At 44.0% G+C, this 22684-nt stretch overlaps 1 protein-coding gene across 1 annotated transcript; it reads left to right on the top strand.

Moving 5' to 3' along the window:
• The first annotated feature begins 3606 nt into the window (after window positions 1-3606).
• Window positions 3607-9047, top strand: NPFFR2 (neuropeptide FF receptor 2). The gene is made up of 3 exons (XM_070756727.1): window positions 3607-3934; window positions 5878-5977; window positions 8204-9047. The coding sequence occupies exons 1-3, from the start codon at window positions 3607-3609 to the stop codon at window positions 9045-9047; spliced, it is 1272 nt and encodes a 423-aa protein (XP_070612828.1).
• The last annotated feature ends 13637 nt before the right edge of the window (window positions 9048-22684 follow it).

Below are 22684 nucleotides of genomic sequence, written 5' to 3'. Positions count from 1 at the left end.
TTCTTATCTTCCTTCCTTATTTATTTTATTTATTTATTCATTTGTCCAATACACAAATACATAGGAAGAAAAATAGACATGTGGTAATATATATGAGGGTGAAAGTGAACTCAGAGGAGAGGATATATGAAAGGAAGAGAATATATAAGATAGGTGAAAGAAAGGAAAGACAATTGGACAGGGGATGAAAGGCACACCAGTGCACTTATGTCCGCCCCTTACTGGCCTCTTAGGAACCTGGAGAGGTCAATCGTGGAGAGTCTAAGGGAGAAGTGTTGGGGGTTAGGGGTTGAAACAATTGAGTCAGGTAATGAGTTCCACACTTCAATAACTCGATTATTGAAATCATATTTTTTACAGTCAAGTTTGGAGCGGTTCGTATTAAGTTTGAATCTGTTGCGTGCTCTCGTGTTATTGCGGTTGAAGCTGAAGTAGTCATTGACCGGTAGGACATTGCAGCATATGATTTTGTGGACAATACTCAAATCATGTTTTAGACGCCGTAGTTCTAGGCTTTCTAGGACCAGGATTGTTAGTCTATTTTCGTAGGATATTCTGTTTCGAGTGGAGGAGTGAAGGGCTCTTCTGGTGAAATATCTTTGGACATTTTCAAGGGTGTTGATGTCTGAGATGTAGTATGGGTTCCAGACAGATGAGCAGTAGTCTAGGATGGGTCTGGCAAAAGTTTTGTAGGCTCTTGTGAGTAGAGTGAGATTGCCTGAGCAGAAGCTGCATAGGATCAGGTCCTTCCTTCCTTCCTTCCTTCCTTCCTTCCTTCTTATCTTCCTCCCTCCCTTCCCCCCTCTCTCTATCTTTTAATTCCTTTTCTCAATTTCCTTCCTGGTGATACAGTGGTTAGAAGTGCAGTCTAACTCTGCACACTGCCAAGAGTTCAATCCTGATTGACTCAAGGTTGACCCATCCGTCTGAGGTTGATAAAACGAGGATCCAGATTGTTGGGGGAAATAGGCTGACCACTTAGGGCCGTGAAGCACTATGAAGTGATATATAAGTCTAAGTGCTATTGCTATTTTCATCAGGTCTCTGGCTAAGAGGTAAATGAGCCCTGGCATTTTAGTTAGGGAGTACCCTAACCACTTTTTGACATACTTTTAAAACTTCCTTTTAATTTTCTGTAATATCAGTTTGTCCTCAACTTCATTCCATTTCTATCGCATTCTATTCTTCATTGTTAGTAATCAGTTGACTTTGTGAAATCTGCTTTATTTATTAAATAAATAAACAATGATGAAAAAGAAAGTAAGCCTATTGGTTGGTGGAAGTGGGGGGATTTGAACTTTCAGGTTATATTTTGACAGGTGAAATTCCCTTTTCACACATACTGTGTTTGCTGGCAAAACAGACAGACAGATTCCAACAAGTCTTCAGAATATAATTTTCTCTCTCCAGGCTACATGGAGAAAACACCGATATTGTTTCCCGAAGGTGTAAAAGCAATTGACCTCCCAAATAATTTTATTAGACATACCCCTAAATTGAAATATAATAAATACACTCATCCTTTTTGTTTTCATTAAATGCCAGCAAGCAATTTTACTGCTCTTGATAATTGCATTGTCTCTTTGTGTTTAGTGTTAGTACTATGTACAAAACAGTTGGATTTGCAATATATAAACAAGCTAACAACAAATGTTTGTTTGTATTGAAGTATTATAGCTTTAAGAGGTAGTGTTGCAAATTGCCACAAGAGGGAGCCAGAAAGCACAATTCTCTTTCTCTCTCTCTGCTCTCTCTGTTCTTTCTGCTGATTCATTGTGACTGATGTAGTAAGCTCTGTGTGTTTGATGATAGTTTTAATGTATTTTTAAGCTGTCATGTATGTCTGATAGGTATTGCGCAAACCAGTAGTGGCAAGTGCGGGAGGCTCCGCCCACCTGCCTGGAAGTAATGTGCGAGCACCATGTGTAAGCAGAAGGTTGTGCACATGCACAGACAAAGCATGTGTGCTCACATTTGTGGACCCCACTTCCGCCGCTAACTTATTGTTTGTTATCCACTCTGAGTCCTTGGAGAGGGGCGGCATACAAATCTAATAAATTATTATTATTATTATTATTTGTTGTTGTTGTTTGTTTTATTTTTTTAGCTTTTTAAATATATATAATGTCACTTTTTTTTTTTTTGCTGAATTTGAAAATTAAGGGAGACTAGAATATATCTATTTCGGCCTTATTTTGGCCTCATCAGCTAGCCATACCCACTGGGACTTGAACCTGCAACCTTTGCCTTGTAAGGCAGAGAATTATCCTCTAGGCTACAGTATCCAATCCCTTCAGCTCTGCACCAGGGAAGGGTTACATATTTTTGTGTAGAATATATATTGGTTTTTTGTTTTTTAAATATTTACATGTTAATGCTTACAGGTGGATCAACATCATATATTTGCATTCATCACAATATTTTCTACAATTATACATTTGTGCATATGATACACTATTCCGTCTCTTATTGTAAATCCGCATTCCTTTTTTGTATCCATGTGTACCACTTTGAATAATAATCAGAGACTTTTTTGATTATTTAATTCCATAGTTAATCTATCCATCTCTGCACATTCGTACATTTTTTGGATTACTTCCTTATCGTTGGGTATCTGTGACTTCTTCCATTTTTGCGCGTACGCAATTTTTGCAGCCATTACAATGTGAACAACTATCCTTGTGGTGTGACCAGAACAATCTAGAACTGAACACACTCAAAACCGTAGAAATGGTGGTAGACTTTAGGAGAAACCCTTCCACCCTTCCACCTCTCACAATACTAGACAACACAGTATCAACAGTAGAGACCTTCAAATTTCTAGGTTCTATCATATCTCAAGACCTAAAATGGTCACCTAACATCAAAAACATCATCAAAAAAGCACAGCAAAGAATGTTCTTTCTGCGCCAGCTCAGGAAGCTCAAACTGCCCAAGGAGCTGCTGATTCAGTTCTACAGAGGAATCATTGAGTCTGTCATCTGCACCTCTATAACTGTCTTGTTTGGTGCTGCAACCCAACAGGACCGACCCAGACTTCAGAGGATAATCAGAATTGCAGAAAAAGCAATTGCTGCCAATCTGCCTTCCATTGAGGACCTGTATACTGTGAGGGTGTTTCAACTCCTACCCTCAAAACGTCGTTACAGAGCACTGCACACCAAGACAACTAGACACAAGAACAGTTTTTTTCCGAACGCCATCACTCTACTAAACAAATAATTCCCTCAACACTGTCTGACATTCTACTAAATCTGCACTTCTATTCTACTAGTTTTTCTCATCATTCCTATCATCCTTTTCCTCCCATTTAGGACTGTATGACTGCAACGTTGCTGATTTTTATTAATATTGCTTCTTCATTGCTTATTTGACCCTATGACAATCATTAAGTGTTGTACCACATGATTCTTGACAAATGTATATTTTATTTTATGTACGCTGAGAGCATATGCACCAAGACAAATTCCTTGTGTGTCCAATCACACTTGGCCAATAAAATTCTATTCTATTCTATTCTATTCTATTCTATTCTATTCTAAAGTATCTGACACTTTTAACATATGATCCTCTATTTTTTTTTTTAGCTTTGAGGTGCCGCCTGACATGGAGAAGAACGAGGATCTGGGTTCTTCGATGGGCGAACTCTTTCTGAGAAATTGCACTGCCGCGGCCGACGCTTGTCAGGCGGAAGCCAACGTCACCTATGTGGGGTTTTATCTCCACCACCCTCTGGTGGCTTCCGTTTTCGTCATCTCCTACCTCCTCATCTTCCTCCTGTGCATGATCGGCAACGGGATCGTGTGCTTCACCGTTCTGCAGAGCAGGCACATGCGCACTGTCACCAACCTCTTCATCTTGAACCTAGCGGTCAGCGATCTGCTGGTGGGGGTCTTTTGCATGCCCACCACTCTCCTGGACAACCTCATAATAGGTACTTGGGCCCAGGGGGGGCATCACATCCTTTGGAGAGTGTTCAGGGTTATGTCAAAAGAGAAACACAATCCAACTTGCATGATTGCGTTATTTATTTATTTTTTATTTTATTTATTTATTTATTTTGTCCAATACACAATGAGGGCTTTAGTGGGTATATATCTATATACACATAGTAAAATACATGATGAAGGTTATAGAGGAGATACTCATAGTAAAATATATCTAAGAAAGAAGAGAAGAGAAGATATAGGAATAGAACATATCAATGAAAGAATAGAAGAATAGATATAGGAATAGAAGAAAGGTATAGGAGATATAGGAGAGCAATAGGACAGGGGACGGAAGGCACTCTTGTGCACTTGTACTCTCCCTTACTGACCTCTTAGGAATCTGGATAGGTCAACCGTAGATAATCTAAGGGTAAAGTGTTACGGGTTTGGGGAGGACACTATGGAGTCCGGTAATGAGTTCCACGCTTCGACAACTTGGTTACTGAAGTCATATTTTTTACAGTCAAGTTTGGAGCGGTTAATATTAAGTTTAAATCTGTTGTGTGTTCTTGTGTTGTTGTGGTTGAAGTTGAAGTAGTCTCTGACAGGCAGGATGTTGCAGCATATGATCTTGTGGGCAATACTTAAATCTTGTTTAAGGCGTCTTAGTTCTAAACTTTCTAGGCCCAGGATTGAAAGTCTAGTCTCGTAGGGTATTCTGTTTCGAGTGGAGGAGTGAAAGGCTCTTCTGGTGAAGTATCTTTGGACATTTTCAAGGGTGTTAATGTCTGAGATGTGATATGGGTTCCAAACAGATGTGCTGTATTCGAGGATGGGTCTGGCAAAAGTTTTGTAAGCTCTAGTAAGTAGTGTGAGATTGCCAGAGCAGAAGCTACGTAGGATTAGGTTTACAACTCTTGAAGCCTTCTTGGCTATATTGTTGCAGTGGGCTTTGGCACTTAAATCTTTTGTTATTAGTATACCAAGGTTTTTAACCGAGTGGGGATTATCTGTGATAATTTGATTATTCAGTTCGTATTTGGAGTTCAGATTCTTCTTCCCAATGTGTAAGACAGAGCATTTGCTGAAACGTGGACTCCAGGAAGGACGTCTTCGTGATGTCAAAGCTCCGCCCCTGGAATTCCCTATTGGGATTCCCCACCTCCGTTTGAGCCTCCCGACCGGCTGAAAGCTCCATGGCTCTTCTGCAAAGGTGACAGCTGGGCGGCGGCGCTTCTCGGCATTCTCCCAAACCCGAACACCAAACCTGAACTTTTGCTGAACTTCCAGGTTTGGCGTTCGGGAGAACGCCAAGAAGCCCCCCATCTGTTTTGGTAGGTGACAGGCGGGCGGCAGCACTTCTTGGCATTCTCCCGAACCTGAACTTTTGCTGAATTTTGGGGTTCGGCGTTCAGGAGAACGACAAGAAGCCCCCAGCTCTTTCAGAAGGCGGTACCCAGCGGAGTGCTGTTTTTTTGGGGGGGGGGATTTGGCTTGCACGCATTAATTGGTTTTACATTTTTTCCTATGGGAAACATTGTTTCATCTTACGAACTTTTCACCTTACGAACCTCCCCCCTGGAACCAATTAAGTTCGTAAGACAAGGTATCACTGTATGTGTATTTTAATTGGCTTCTTAGTTTTTAGATGTAACTTCTAATTTTAATTTATTGAATTTTGATGTAGATTGCCTTTTTATATGTTGTAAGCCACCCCGAGTCTTCGGAGACGGGTGGCATATAAATCCAAGTAATAAACAAATAAATAAAACAAACGAGCTCAGCCTATGCAATTTAGTTCTTTTTTTAAAAAACAACAACAGACCTTTTCCCTTTGATATAAAAGTTACTGAATGCTGTAGCCCTCCCCCTTTTTTAGCGCACTAAAGTGAAAAGCATTGAATGTGGTTGTTGACCTTTCCATCTAAAACAATACTTTCATTTCCAGGATGGCCGTTCGGGAGCGTTGCCTGCAAAATGAACGGAACTGTCCAGGGAATATCTGTTTCAGCTTCTGTCTTCACTTTGGTAGCCATCGCAGTCGACAGGTACGGCTTTGATATTAATCCTCAACATTGGATACAGAGTACAAAAATCAGTTGTTCTTCTTCTGTTGCTTAGAACAAGCTGTTCTTCAGACTTGGTAGTGAGATCAAGAGGGAAATGAAGATAGAAAACACAAGCACCAAAGTCCACTGTTCATCTCAAGCATTTCTGCACCGTGATAGTTTTTTAACTATTTTAAATTTTAAATTGTATATTATTAGATTTGTTATGAATTGTTTTATTGTGTTGTGAGCCGCCCCGAGTCCACGGAAAGGGGCAGCATACAAATCTAATAAATAATAATAATAATAATAATAATAATAATAATAATAAAATATACCTCTATCCTATTAAATGTATCTCTACCTAAAAACACCTCTACTTACGAACTTTTCTAGATAAGAACTGGGTCTTCAAGATTTTTTTGACTCTTCTCAAGAACCATTTTCCACTTACAAACCCGAGTGGCCGAAACTGTAGCCAGAAAAGGCAGGGAGTAGCCTCAGTGGGGCCTCTTTAGGAATCTCCTGGGAGGAAGCAGGGCCGGAAAAGGCAGGGAGAAGCCTCTGTGGGGCCTCTCTAAGAAATCTCCTGGGAGGAAACAGGGCTGGAAAAGGCAGGGAGAAGCCTCCGTGGGGCCTCTGTAGGAATCTCCTGGGAGGAAGCAGGGCAGAAAAGGCAGGAAGAAGCCTCCATGGGGCCTCTGTAGGAATCTCCTGGGAGGAAACAGAGCCAGAAAAGGGAGGGAGAAGCCACCATGGGGCCTCTCTAGGAATCTCCTGGGAGGAAACAGGGCTGGAAAAGGCAGGGAGAAGCCTCTGTGGGGCCACTCTAGGAATCTCCTGGGAGGAAACAGGGCCGGAAAAGGCAGTGAGAAGCCTCCGTGGGGCCTCTCTAGGAATCTCCTGGGAGGAAATAGGACTGGAAAAGGTGGGGAGAAGCCTCTGTGGGGCCTCTCTAAGAAATCTCCTGGGAGGAAACAGGGCTGGATAAGGCAGGGAGAAGCCTCCGTGGGGCCTCTGTAGGAATCTCCTGGGAGGAAACGGGGCCTCCACCCTCCCTGTGGTTTCCCCAATTGCACACAATATTTGCTTTTACATTGACTCCTATGGGAAAAATTGCTTCTTCTTACAAACATTTCTACTTAAGAACCTGGTCACGGAATGAATTAAGTCTTTAAGGAGAGATACCATTGTATAACTGTTTAGCTTGTGTAATATGATTAAGGGAACCTAGAGATGCAAGCACTGTTCCACAGCCATAATTGATCAAGTTAATTGGATGTTCATTCCGAATTCTGGCTTGCTTTTTGTAATGTTTGACAGAAAAGAGATGGCCTTTGTAAATTAATGTTTCTCTTTAGCCAAGAAAGAAAAGGAAGGAAGGAAGGAGGGAAGGAAGGAAGGAAGGAAGGAAGAAAAAGTGGTGGCCTTTGTAAATGTGTGTTTCTTTTTAGCCAAGAAAGAAAAGGAAAGAAGGAAGGAAGGAAGGAAGGAAGGAAGGAAAGAAGAAAAAGTGGTGGCCTTTGTAAATTTGTGTTTCTTTTTAGCCAAGAAAGAAAAGGAAGGAAGGAAGGAAGGAAAGAAGGAAGGAAGGAAAGAAGGAAGAAAAAGTGGTGGCCTTTGTAAATTTGTGTTTCTCTTTAGCCAAGAAAGAAAAGGAAGGAAGGAAGGAAGAAAAAGTGGTGGCCTTTGTAAATTTGTGTTTCTTTTTAGCCAAGAAAGAAAAGGGAGGAAGGAAGGAAGGAAGGAAGGAAGATGATAGATATGGGGGAGGGAGAAAGGAATGAAAAAAGAAAGAGCGAGAAAATGAAAGAGTGAGAGACTTCCAGTGGACCCTGTAACCCTGTTTTTCACCCTCCCAAGGCACCAGAGGCTTCCCTGAAACCTAGGGAGGGTGAAAATGCCCCCAACACCCCCTTGGAAGTCCTCTGGAGGCCAGAAACAACCCCCAGAGCCTCTGCATAAGCCGATAATCAGCTGTGTCCTGGAGCTGAGCTAGGGCAACAGCTTGCATGCCATAGGTCCACCATCATGAGAATAGAGTCTCCTGCCTGAGCTAGACTAGAAGACCGCCAAGGTCCCTTCCAACTCTATGTTATTCTGTTGGGATTCTGTAGTTATTAGCACAATGAAAGCCAACTTTGTGCTGCTGTTGCTAACGTGGCTATTCCACAGTGTTGCTCTTTGACAAACTGAACTATTCCTTCTTCTCCCCCGTCCTTGTAGGTTCCGTTCTATCGTTTATCCCTTTAAGCCGAAACTCACCGTATGGATAGCTCTTGTGTTGATAGGCATCATCTGGGTCCTGGCTATTGTCATCATGTGTCCTTCTGCTGTTATGCTGAAACTAGTAGAAGAAAAGCATTACCGGGTCATTCTTGGCGAGGACAACCAAACCCGTCCCATCTACTGGTGCCGGGAAGACTGGCCCAACGAGGACATGAAGAAGATCTACACTACTGTCCTCTTCGCCAACATCTACTTGGCTCCCCTGTCACTCATCGTCATCATGTACGCTCGGATAGGGATCACGCTCTTCAACACGGTGCTGGCCTCCGGAAAGCAAGGCCACGAGCGCCACTCGGTGTACAAGAAGAAGTTGAAGGTCATCAAGATGCTGATCATCGTGGCTTTACTGTTCATCCTCTCCTGGTTGCCCCTGTGGACCTTGGCCATGCTGTCCGATTACGCAGAACTGAACGAGGTCCAGTATAAGCTCATCAATATCTACGTCTACCCCTTTGCCCATTGGTTGGCTTTCTTCAACAGTAGTGTCAACCCAATCATCTACGGGTTCTTCAACGAGAACTTCCGTCGAGGTTTCCAAGCTGCTTTCCAGTTGCAGCTCTGCTCCAGGGAGGCCATGCCTCGTGAAATGTATTCTCAACGGGTGCAAAGCAACGTGGTCTTGCCCGCCACGGTTCCCCAGAAGGTAGACCACGATCTGTCCTCTTGCGTCGCCGGGCCTTCTACTCAAAAGGGGAACTGGGTGGACAAGACGCAGGTTCTGGTGATGGAGAACCTAGAACGTGCTTCAAACAACAACGGCGCTAAACAAGATTTGCTTTGAACTACCTCAACTGTTGAGTGGATGTCCCGATTCTGGATTTCTCCACTTGGGAAACTTTAAGATGTGTGGACTTCAACTCCAAGAATTTGCACAGGTCTTACTGGTGCACCAATTGCGACCCTACTAGGATCAGGAGGCTCTTCTCATGGTCACTCATGGTTAGATTATTGCAACATGCTCTACATGGTTCAGACTGCAGCTGTTGTAGGTGCACCAAGGTACACCCACATTACACCAATCCTCCGCGAGTTGTACTGGCTCCTGATTGGTCTCTGGGCACAATTCAAGATGTTGGTTATTACCTTTAAAGCCCTACATGGCTTAGGGCTAGACTATCTTTGAGACTGCCTTCTATCACACAGCTCTCGGCGACCAATAAGGGCCCACAGGGTTGGTCTTCTCCAGGTCCTGTCAGCTAAACAGTGTGGGCCACAGGGGAGCTAAACAGTTGGGCCACAGTTGGTCTTTCTCCAGGTCCCATCAGCTAAACAGTGTGAGTCACAGGGGAGCTAAACAGTTGGGCCACAGTTGGTCTTCTCCAGGTCCCGTCAGCTAAACAGTGTGGGCCACAGGGGAGCTAAACAGTTGGGCCACAGTTGGTCTTCTCCAGGTCCCGTCAGCTAAACAGTTGGGCCACAGGAGAGGGCCTTCTCTATGGTGGCTCCGGCTCTCTGGAACCAGCTACCTCCCGAGATCCAGACTACCCCCACCCTAATGGCCTTCCAGAAAGCTGTAAAGACCTGGCTTTTCTGGCAGGACTGAGGTCATTGGTTGGATGGCGTACCATCAAAATCTGTCCATGAATGGCATGTATGATTTTTCGTTATTGTCGGTTTTCAATTGTTTTTCAATTGCTTTTTTAGATGTTCTAATATTATATTGCATGTTTTATTTTTTGGTTGTGAGCCACCTAGAGTCCCTAGGGCATTGATGGCGAACTATTTCATGGGTACCACAGATGGCACGCAAAACCATATCTGCTGGCACATGAGCCATTGCCCTAGCTCAGCTCCAATGTGCATGTGTGTGCCAGCCAGCTGATTTTTGGCTCATACAGAGGTCCTAGGAGGGCATTTTTGGCTTTCAGAGAGTCTTGGGAGGGGGAGGATTTTTTACCTTATCCTGGCTCCAGAGAAACCTTTGGAGCCTGGAGTGGGTGAAACACAAACTTACTGGGCCCACCAGAAGTTGGGAAACAGGCCATTTCCAGCCTCCAGAGGGCCTCCAGGGCTCGGGGGAAGCTGTTTTTGCCCTCCCCAGTGTTCTGTCGGACTCTCTGGTACATTCCTCCCAAAAATTCACAGGTACAAATTTCAGACACACACACACGTTTGAAAATGCAAAACAATGTTCTTTATAATGAAAATTCAATTAAACCAAGCCCTCTTTTGGTATAGCAAAGAGCACTGGTCTCCAAACAAACTGGTAATTTCTACAAGTCCCTTATCAGTTCTGAGATACTTAGCTTGCAGCTGTGAGGTAATTCACAGTCCTTCTTCTTTCACAAAGTGAAACACACTTTGCTCTGGTTTAGTTTCAAAGCGGGGGAAAATCAGCACACAAAAGGTCAAAGTCAGCAAAGCAGGCATGAAACACAATGATCAGATAATCCTCCACAATGGCCAAACCCACAGGCTACTCTTTATAGCAGCCTCACTAATGACCACAGCCCCACCCAACCACAGGTGGCCTCATTTTCTTTGATAATAATCTCTCAGTTGTTGCTGCCTGTGCATCGCTCTCCGCATGCGTGGCTGTGTCATTAATTCTTGTTCTGAATCCAAGGAGGAGTTAGATAATTGATCTCCTTCTGAGCTGTCTGCCACACTCTCCTCCTCCATGTCACTCATGTCTTCTTGGTCAGAGGAGCCTTCATCATCAGATTCCACCAGGGTCAAAACAGGCCTGCAGCATGTGGATGTCTCCCCCACATCCACAGTCCTTGGGGCAGGAGCTGGGCCAGAGCTAACCACAACACCCAGGTATTGAATTGTGGGTGTGGGCACTCATGCATGTGCGATAGCGCACACACATGCTCTTTTGGCACCCGAGGGGAAGAAAAAGTTTCCCATCACTGGTCTAGGGAATTGGGTGGCATACAAATTGAATTAAACAAACAAATAAACAAATAAATTCTCCAAGCTGACTGGAGAATTCTGGGAGTTGTAGTTCACACGTCTTAAAGTTGCCAAGGTTGAAGAAACGCTGTCCTAACTGATGACTCGGTCATGCCATTTGGACCCACCTGTGGGAGAAAAAAGAAAAATAATGGCTGGCGTTTTGAGATCTTCTAGCCGTATTGAATCATTTCCGTCTCTTACAGGTAGTCCTCAACTTGCGACCATTCCTTTAGGGACCCTTCAGAGTTACAGCAGCACTGGACAAAGCGACTTGCAATCAGTCCTCACACTTTTGATTCATCAGTGCTCCCCCCCACCTCCGAGTCACATGATCAAAACTTGGGTGCTCGGCAACGTCCTAGCTCGCTTCTGGCAAGCAAATTCAATGGGGGAAGCCAGATTCGCTTAACAACCACGGCATCTCAACGATCATAGTGAAATAGAAATTGGCCGTGAGTCATTTAACACACCACCTCACTTAGCAGCAACCATTCTGGTTTTGATTGGGGTTGTAAGTTGAGGACTACCTGTAGTTGATTTATTAACATTTTTTTGCCATATACAGTGATACCCCATCTTACAAACGCTTCGTCATACAAACTTTTCGAGATACAAACCCAGGCTTTAAGATTTTTTTGCCTCTTCTTACAAACTTTTTTCACCTTACAAGCCCACCACTGCCGCTGGGATGCCCTGCCTCCGGACGTCCATTGCTAGCGAAGCACCTGTTTTTGCGCTGCTGGGATTCCACTGAGGCTCCCCTCCATGGGAAACCCCACCTCTGGACTTCCATGTTTTTATGATGCTGCGGGGAAATCCCAGCAGGGGAATCCCAGAAGCGCAGAAACGAGTGCTTCACTGGCAAGGGAAGTCCAGAGGTGGAGTTTCCCAGCGAGGGGAGCCTCAGTGAAATCGCAGCATCGCAAAAACACAGAGGTCTGGAGGTGGGGTTTCGAGGACTTCACTGTTTTTGCGATGCTGTGATTTCACTGATGCTCCCTTCACTGGGAAACCTCACCTCCGGGCTGCCGTTGCCAGTGAAGTGCTTGTTTTTGCGATGCTGGGATTCCCCTGCTGGGATTCCCCTGCAGCATCACAAAAACACAGAAGTCCGGAGGTGGGGTTTCCCATGGAGGGGAACCTCAGGGAAATCCCAGCAGTGCAAAATCGGGCGCTTCGGCTGGCAAAAGGGGTGAATTTTGGGCTTGCATGCATTAATCGCTTTTCCATTGATTCCTATGGGAAACATTGTTTCATTTTACAAACTTTTCACCTTAAGAACCTCGTCCCGGAACCAATTAAGTTTGTAAGATGAGGTATCACTGTACCAGTGATGGCGAACCTTTTTTTGCTCAGGTGCCAAAAGGATGCACACCAGTGGTGGGCTGCACCTGGTACGGAACCTCACGGCAGTGTGATAGTAAAAATTGGGATGCTCACGCAACTGTGTGAGATTCAGCTTCTGTGCATGTGCTGCAAGCAAAATCTCACACGAGGACACTCATGCGCACAAATTTCACCTATTTCGGGCATTTTTTTTGCTTCTGCGCACGCGCGGAATGGACGACAGATGGAATTGTCCTTGGGAGGCAAAACCCACAGCCATTACAATTGGCAAGGTAGGCTAAGAGAATTGGAGACCAGTTGGGTGGTTGGTGCCTCAGTAGAAACAACAGACACATCCTAACCATGGGTTTCATCCAGGAATGGGCAATCAAAGTTTTTACTGCCACACTGTGGGTGTGGCTTATTTTGTGGGTTTGGCTTATTTTGCGGGTGTGGCTTGATGGTCCTGTGAATGGGTAGGAGGGGCTTGCCAGCCATGTGATCAGGTGGGACTGGCTTGAACCATCATCATCGTTCAAGTGAACAGTTAAGTCTTTGACTTACAACCTCACCAGTGTCACTCTCCGCGGTGACAATTTGCTTTGCGTTTTCCCATGCTCTCCTTCCTGGATCAACCCCTGCCTCAGACTGGGTAGCTAGGCGAACAGTTGCTAATCAGCTGTTGAGAAAAGAGGGGGGAGGGAATGGGCCCCCTGCAACTCCTGCCGGTGCTGGTCTCCCTGCTGTTTTCCGAGGAGGAGGAGGATGGGAGGGAGGGATGGTCAGCTGGAGCTGGGCACGTAGCTTCATATATGTTGTGAGCCGCCACAAGTCCTCCATCCATCCATCCATCCATCCATCCATCTTTCCTATCTCTCTCTCTCTCTCTCTCTCCCTACCTACCCACCCACCCACCCATCAATCTATCTGCCTACCTACCCCCCACCCACCCATCCACCTACCTACCTACCTAAAACCTATCTATCTATCTATCTATCTATCTATCTATCTATCTATCTATCTATCTATCTATCTATCTATCTACCTACCTACCTACCTACCTATCTACCTATCTATCTACCTATCTACCTATCTATTTATTTATTTGGAGTTATATGCCACCCCTCTCCAAGGACTCGGGGCGGTTTACAACATATAAAAAGAAAACAATACAATATAGTAGCCTAGATCCAATTAATTTTAAACTAAATATACTAAACTATTATCATGTAGCTTCATATATGTTGTGAGCCACCACAAGTCCTCGGAGAGAGACAACATACAAATCCAATAAATAAATAAATACATTTCCGCTGGTAGAACTGTGTTTCACCCCGTCCTGTCTGCCGCCCACCCGTGGTTTCATCACAAAACCAGTTTACTGAGTGGTGAATGAAACACCAAAGAGCCACAGTGGCGCAGTGGTTAGAGTGCAGTACTGCAAGCTACTTCTGTGGATCGCCGGCTGCCAGCAGTTTAGCAGATTGAATCTCAATAGGCTCAAGGTTGACTGAGCCTTCCATCCTTCCAAAGTTGGTAAAATGAGGATCCAGATTGTTGGGGGCAATAGGCTTACTCTCTGTAAACCACTTAGAGAGGACTTTAAGGCCCTCTGAAGCGGTATATAAATCTAAATGCTATTGCTAATGCTATATCCCAGCAACCTCTACTTTTTTTTAACGACTGTACAGTTTTAAGCCATTCTGGAGTACAGCAGCACCAATGTACAATAAATAAATGAATTGCTTGCAATTTTATTATCACAGCAGCGAGTTGGTCTTTCTTAATTTGTTTCTGGACAGGTTGGCAGCACACACAAAAAAGGTAAGTTTATTTATTTATTCATTCATTCATGCATTCATTCATTCATTCATTTATTTATTTATTTATTCCAATACACAATGAGGGTTTTAGTGGGTATATATCTATATACACATAGTAAAGTACATGATGAAGGTTATAGAGGAGATACTCATAGTAAAATATATCTAAGAAATAATAGAAAAGAAGATATAGTAATAGAACATATCAATGAAAGAATAGAAGAAGAGATATAGGAATAGAAGAAAGGTATAGGAGATATAGGAGAGCAATAGGACAGGGGACGGAAGGCACTCTAATGCACGTGTACTTGCCCACCGTGAATAACTCTTCGTTGACTCTGTTTACTGAAGCTCTCTGTCCCTTGATTGCGTATCTACAAAGGAGGCAAATTCATCAGGAGGACCCAGGGCTCATCATACCATTTTAAATGATTAAATTTACCGTATTTTTCTGACTATAAGATGCACCGGTGTATAAGATGCAGCAAGATTTCAAAGAGGTAAGTAAGGTCTAAGTCTAAAGTCTAAATTGAACGGGTCCAAAGACGGGCTACAAGAATGGTGGAAGGTCTTAAGCATAAAACGTATCAGGAAAGACTTCATGAATTCTGTCTGTATAGTCTGGAGGACAGAAGGGAGGTGATGGCAGAGTAACTGATGGCAGAGGTGTGTCTTAAGGAGTTTTCGAAAGGCAGGGAGGGTGGGGGCAATCCTAATCTCAGGGGGGAGCTGGTTCCAGAGGGTCGGCCCCCCCACAGAGAAGGCTCTTCCCCTGGGTCCCGCCAGACGGCATTGTTTACTCGACGGGACCCGGAGAAGGCCAACTCTGTGGGACCTAACCGGTCGCTGGGATTCGTGCGGCAGGAGGCGGTCCCGAAGATATTCTGGTCCGGTGCCATGAAGGGCTTTATAGATAGATAGATAGATAGATAGATAGATAGATAGATAGATAGATAGATAGATAGATAGATTAGATAGACAGACAGACAGACACACACACACACACATACACAAATGAGATTTATCCAGCCAAATACCATATGGATCACTAAGTTAGAACCCGCACGCATTCTCTCAAAATGCCAGGTGCTGGGCACACAAGATAGAGAATTGGCAAGCACTGAACTTGTGGGTTTACTGGCACAATTTACTGGATAAATCTTCCTCTTTCATCCCGACCTGCAATTTCCATTGGCCTGCAAAGCCAGCATTCGATGTCATTTTGAAGAGCCACACGTATCGAAATGATTGCAATCTGGTTTCATTTGCGGTGGAAATGCACGTGGATGGAAGTGATGGGAGAGATGAAAGCATTAAAGTAAAACAACGACACCCACAGAGGCAGAGCCTCATTTAGCCTCTCTTACTTTTCAGCCCGAAACTATAAATTTCTGCTTCATTAGCTGCTCACCTCCTTCGGAAAACAGTGGTGTTAATATCGTCTCCAGATTTGGGAGTCCATCGCAAGAGGTGGTTGAAAGAAAGCAACTATTTTGATTAAGATGGGGTTTTTTTGTTTTTTGTTTTATTTGGATCACACTAATCTAGATCAGTGTTTTTCAACCAGTGTGCCGTGGCACACTAGTGTGCCGCGAGACATGGTCAGGTGTGCCGCGAAGCTCAGAGAGAGAAAGAAAACAAGAGAAAGAGAGAGAGAAAGAAAGAGAAAGAGAGAGAAAGAAAGAAAGAGAGAAAGAGAACAAGAGAGAAAGAAAGCAAGAGAGAGCAAGAGAGAGAAAGAAAGAAAGCGAGAGAGAGAGAGGGAGGGAAGGTGGGAGAGAGAAAGACATAGAGGGAAGTAGGGAGGGAGAGAGAAAGAGCAAAAAAGAGGAAAGAAGGAAGAGAGAGAGAGGGATGGAGAGAGAGAGAAAAAAGAGGGAGAGAAAGAGGGAGAGAGAAATACTGTAGAGCGAAAGGGAGGAAGAGAGAATTTTTTTGTCCAAACTTTTTTTAGCGCCCCCCCCCCCCTCAATGTGCCCCATGGTTTTGTAAATGTAAAAAATGTGCCGCGGCTCAAAAAAGGTTGAAAATCACTGATCTAGATATATTCCCTCTTTAATTCTGAATGGGATTGTACTATCCCCTCTGGAGCTGGGGCTTCACCTCAAGCAGGAATTGTAAGTCCGAAAGATACCTGGGGCCACGGGTCCAAAGACGGGCTACAAGAATGGTGGAAGGTCTTAAGCATAGAACGTATCAGGAAAGACTTCATGAACTCCATCTGTATAGTCTGGAGGACAGAAGGAAAAGGGGGGACGTGATCGAAACATTTAAATATATTAAAGGGTTAAATAAGGTCCAGGAGGGAAGTGTTTTTAATAGGAAAGTGAACACAAGAACAAGGGGACACAATCTGAAGTTAGTTGGGGGAAGGATCAAAAGCAACATGAGAAAATATTATTTCACTGAAAGAGTAGTAGATGCTTGGAACAAACTTCCAGCAGACGTGGTTGATAAATCCACAGTAACTGAATTTAAACATGCCTGGGATAAACATAGATCCATCCTAAGATAAAATGCAGAAAATAGTATAAGGGCAGACTAGATGGACCATGAGGTCTTTTTCTGCCGTCAGACTTCTATGTTTCTATGTTTCTATGTTTCTATGTTTCTATGTTTCTATGTTTCTATGTTTCTATGTTTCTATGTTGGCCTTTGCACAGATTTCAATTGATGTACCATTTGTGCCCATAGCTGGATCGAGAGTCTCTTAAAACAGTAGCTGGTGCTTTAGTTATCTTATGTTTGGATTATTGCAATGAACTATACCTGGGGCTGCCCTTGAAGACCACCTGGAAGCTACAGATGATAATGCCTTGGTATGCCCATGTGATACTTCAGGCTCTGGTGTGCCCATGTAATTATTTCAGGTTCTTGGTATGCTCATTTAATTATGTCAGGCAACGTAGGCTTTGCACTGCTTAATAGCAAACTTCCAGGTACCATTCATGGTGGCGTCATGATATGACTGTATGTATGTTTTTTATATTGGGGTTCCTTGCTTTTAGAGTTTTAAATGTACAATTGTTATTTTAGATTCTAATTATTAGATTTGTCATTATATATTGTTTTTATCACTGTTGTGAGCTGCCTCGAGTCTGCGGAGAGGGGCAGCATACAAATCTAAATAATAATAATAATAATAATAATAATAATAATAATAATAATAATAATAATAATAATATACCAGAGTTTCAGATACTTAGAGAAGATAGGGTTGTAGAATTATCAGGAGGGAAAAAGGGAGGAGGCCTCTCTCTCTCTCTCTCTCTCTCTCTCTCTCTCTAACCTATGAAAACATATACGTCTGTCTATGTTCTGCCTGGCCTTGGCCCACCCAGAAATGAAGTAATTAACCAAACACACACACAATCACTCACAGGCTTGTAAAAAAGAAGCAAGGAGGCTCTCTTTATGTACAGAAAATTGCAAGCCTCAGTGTCTTAAGTAAGTTGCCCCCAATTTTGCAATCCATTTATTTATTTTATTCATTTATTTATTGGATTTGTATGCCGCCCCTCTCCGCGGACTCGGGGCGGCTAACAACAGTGATAAAAACAATATGTAGCAATCCAATAATAAAAAAACTAAAAACCCTTATTATAAAAACCAGACATACATACTGACATACCATGCATAGACTGTAGAGGCCCAGAGGGAAAGAACATCTCAGTTCCCTGACGGCAGAGGTGGGTTTTAAGCAGCTTACGAAAGGCGAGGAGGGTCGGGGCAATTCTGATCTCTGGAGGGAGTTGGTTCCAGAGGGCCGGGGCCACCACAGAGAAGGCTCTTCCCCTGGGTCCCGCCAAGCGACATTGTTTAGTTGACGGGACCCGGAGAAGGCCCACTCTGTGGGACCTAATCGCTGGGATTCGTGCGGCAGAAGGCGGTCCCTGAGATAATCTGGTCCGGTGCCATGAAGGGCTTTATAAATCATAACCAACACTTTGAATTGTGACCGGAAACTGATCGGCAACCAATGCAGACTGCGGAGTGTTGGTGTGACATGGGCATTTTTGACAAAGCCCATGATTGTTCTCGCAGCTGCATTTTGCACGATCTGGAGTTTCCGAACACTTTTTAAAGTTAGCCCCATGTAGAGAGCATTACAGTAGTCGAGCTTCGAGGTGATGAGGGCATGAGTGACTGTGAGCAGTGACTCCTGGTCCAGGGAGTCATGGTTCTTTAGAGAACCACTATAGTTTTTAAGTGAACCATGAGGTCATTAAACAAATCCATCTTTGCCCTTGGACTTTACTGGTCAGAAGCTGTTGTGGCCTGTTCACGTCCTGCACAGCTGGTCATGGATCCTGAAGATCGAGAGAAGGTTGTGGCCTAGTACCTTAGGCCAGTGTACTTGGCACCGAAGTCTGAAAGCAAGGAGGTCAGAGAGGAAGTGGTGTCAGAGGCTGAAAGCCAACCAGGGCCTTCTGCACCTCCTGAGTGACTCAGGAGAAGGGGAGAAGCCTCTTCCTGATGCTAGGGTACATAGAGTTGCCAGAAGGCATGAGTGGCTAAGCAAAAGCAGGTCTCTGCATGAATAGATCTCTTGAACAATTGGCCACACCCTTAGGCTATTTAAGGTTGAACCACATGACGCTTCAGTGCGGAAGTCAACTTTCGTTATGTTCCAGATGTCTGCTTGGATTTCTCTCTTATTTCAATGATGAATTACGAACTGGAGAGTTGGGCTCATTATCTCCAGGCTTCCTGCCAACTCAGAGTGAATCAGTTAATGAGAGTTGTTTGATCAAAGAAAATATCTGTGAGTTTTGGTTTCTGGTTTGGACTCCAATTAGCAGCTGGCACCAAACAGACTTATTCCTTGCTTTGTTGCCGGATTCTAAATCCAAACCTAAAATATTAGAATTAATAATAATAATAATAATAATAATTATTATTATTATTATTATTATTATTATTTATTGGATTTGTATGCCGCCCCTCTCTGTAGACTCGGGGCGGCTAACAACAATAATAAAAACAACATGTACAATCCAATAATAAAAAACAACTAAAACCCCTATTATAAAACCAAACATACACACAAACATACCATGCATAACTTGTAATGGCCTAGGGCAGTGGTCCCCAACGTTTTTTCCACCAGGGACCAGTTTCAGCAAGACAATTTTTCTATGGCCCAGTGGGGCGGAAAGGGGCGTGGTTGGGGGCGGGATGAAGCATGGGGGTGCTGGTCCTCCCCGCCCCTCTTTCCCGCCATCGTCCTGTGGCCGGCAGAACCTGCCTCCCAAGCCCTCTTGCCCAGCGGGAGCTAAGCGCTGGAGAGAGGGGGTCAGGCTGGCTCTCCTGCCTCCCCCCAGCCAAAAACGCAAAAGTGCCCCACGGCAGAAGCCAAAAGAGGCTTGAGCCTCTCGGTCCTTCCCGCCCCTCTGTCCCATCCATCGTCCTGTGGCCGGCAGAACCTGCCTCCCGAGGCCTCTTGCCCGGCGGGAGGCGAAGCGCTGGAGGGAAGGGGTGGCGGCATGAGGGCCGGCAGCTGCTGACTCCATGGACTGGTGCAACATGCCCCGCGGCCCAGTACTGGTCCGCGGCCCGGTGGTTGGGGACCCCTGGCCTAGGGGGAAGGGCTATCTCAACTCCCCCATGCCTGGCGGTATAAATGAGTCTTGAGTAGTTTACGAAAGACAGGGAGGGTGGGGGCAGTTCTAATCTCCGGGGGGAGTTTATTTATTTTATTTATTCATTCATTTGTCCAATACACAAATACATAGGAAGAAAGATAGACATGTGATAATATAAAAGAGGGTGAAAGTGAACTTAGAGGAGAGGATATATGATAGGAAGAGAATATATAGGATAGTTGAGAGAAAGGAAAGACAATTGGACAGGGGATGAAAGGCACACCAGTGCACTTCCAGAGGGCCGGGGCCGCCACAGAGAAGGCTCTTCCCCTGGGGCCCGCCAAACGACATTGTTTAGTCGACGGGACCCGGAGAAGGCCAACTCTGTGGGACCTTATCGGTCGCTGGGATTACATGGTTAAATCTTGTAAAATCAATGTGTGTGGCCCTATTTCTTGGGCGGTTCATTGCTGGGACAGAACAGAACCTGGAAAGATTGTAAAGAACTAAATAAGGCAAGACGGAAGAAAAACAATGGAACCTCAATGCAGTAGACTTTGATACATTGGATTTCCCCAGGCAACGGATCAAATTTCCACAAAATCTCACATTATCTGCGTAACGACATCATTATCCAAACGATGAAAATCACAGTGTTTTGTAGCCAGGCAAGGACATCATTTCCATAAAAATATCATATACAAATGAAGGTTTTGAATGGACATTTATAAGGAAGAGTCACCTTTTCTTTCCAGTGACTTATTCTATTTGATTGCCTCTTTGCCCATGTTTCATTTTGTTTTCCTGTTTTTTTAAAGCTTTCCCCCACCCTTTTAAAAATTGTTCTTTGTAAAAAAAAAAGTTCTTTGTTTACTTCTTCTATCAAAATGACAGGCATTTAAAGTAGATTTTTATGGATTGTTTTTATGTATGAATTGGATTGATTTTACTATTGTCTCTTTATATTTGTTGTGAGCCGCCCCGAGTCCTCGGAGAGGGGTGACATACAAATCCAATTAAGTAAGTAAGTAAGTAAGTAAGTAAGTAAGTAAGTAAGTAAGTAAGTAAGTAAGTAAGTAAGTAAGTAAGTAAGTGTTCTGTCGGGCTCTCTGATAGAATCATCCCAAAATTTCACAGGTACAAATTTTAGACACACACACGTTTGAAAATTCAAAACAATGTTCTTTATAATGAAAATTCACTTAAACTAAGCCCTCTTTTGGTATAGCAAAGAGCACTCATCTCCAAACAAACTGGTAATTTGTACAAATTCCTTATCAGTTCTGAGATACTTATCTTGCAGCTGTGAAGCAATTCACAGTCCTTCTTCTTTCACAAAGTGAAACACACTTTGCTCTGGTTTAGTTTCAAAGCGGGGAAAAGTCAGCACACAAAAGGTCAAACGCAGCAAAGCAGTCACGAAACACGACGATCAGATAATCCTCCACAATGGCCAAACCCACAGGCTGCTCTTTATAGCAGCCTCACTAATGACCACAGCCCCAACCAACCACAGGTTGCCTCATTTTCTTTGATATCTCTCAGTTGCTGCTGCCTATGCATCGCTCTCCGCATGCGTGGCTGTATCATTAACTCTTGTTCTGAATCCAAGGAGGAGCTAGATAATTGATCTCCTTCTGAGCTGTCTGCCACACTCTCCTCCTCTCTGTCACTCATGTCTTCTTGGTCAGAGGAGCCTTCATCAGCAGATTCCACTGGGGGCAAAACAGGCCTGCAGCATGTGAATGTCTCCCCCACATCCACAGTCCTTGGGGCAGGAGCTGGGCCAGAGCTAACCACAACAGTAAGTAAGTAATTTTGTTGTGAGCCGCCCCGAGTCTGCGGAGAGGGGCGGCATACAAATCTAAATAATAAATAAATAAATAAATAAAATAAGTAAATAAATAAATAAGTGAATGAATGAATGAATGAATGAATGAATAAATAAATAGTAGAAATCAAAATTAAAACTAAACCTATTTAAAAACTAAAATCCATTAAACATACTAAAGCCCAATCTAAGCAAGTCTAAAACCCCATGTCTTAAAACCACTTAGTCACATTCATCCATATCTCAAACATAATGTGGGCTGGAGCATAATATATATGTTCAACGGCCCCAAGCTTGCTTGCAAGATGTGTCTTCAGTATCTTCCGAAAGGCCAGGAGAATGGGAGCAGTGCGAATCTCTGGGGGGAGTTGATTCTGGGGGGAGTTGATTTCAAAGGGCCAACCTTGGCAACTTGAAGATATTTAGACTGCAACTCCCAGAATTCAGATCGTGCAGAATGCAGCTGCGAGAGCAGTCATGGGCTTACCTAGGTATGCCCATGTTTCACCATCACTCCGCAGTCTGCATTGGCTGCCGATCAGTTTCCGGTCTCAATTCAAAGTGTTGGTTATGACCTTTAAAGCCCTTCATGGCATTGGACCAGAATATCTCCGAGACCGCCTCCTGCCACACGAATCCCAGCGACCGATTAGGTCCCACAGAGTGGGCCTTCTCCGGGTCCCATCAACTAAACAATGTCGGTTGGCGGGCCCCAGGGGAAGAGCCTTCTCTGTGGCGGCACCGGCCCTCTGGAACCAACTCCCCCCGGAGATTAGAACTGTCCCCTACTCTTCCTGCCTTCCGTAAACTCCTTAAAACCCACCTTTGCCGTCAGGCATGGGGGAATGAAAACATCTCCCCCTGGGCATGTTTAATTTATACATGGTATGCTTGTGTGTATGTCTGTTAGTACATGGGGTCTTTTAAATCTTAAATATTTTAAATTGTCAGA

This window comes from Erythrolamprus reginae, chromosome 7 (assembly GCF_031021105.1).
Source record: "Erythrolamprus reginae isolate rEryReg1 chromosome 7, rEryReg1.hap1, whole genome shotgun sequence".
NCBI lineage: Eukaryota > Metazoa > Chordata > Lepidosauria > Squamata > Dipsadidae > Erythrolamprus > Erythrolamprus reginae.
Note: the sequence above shows the minus strand (reverse complement) of the source record. Positions and strands in the feature narration are given on the sequence as shown.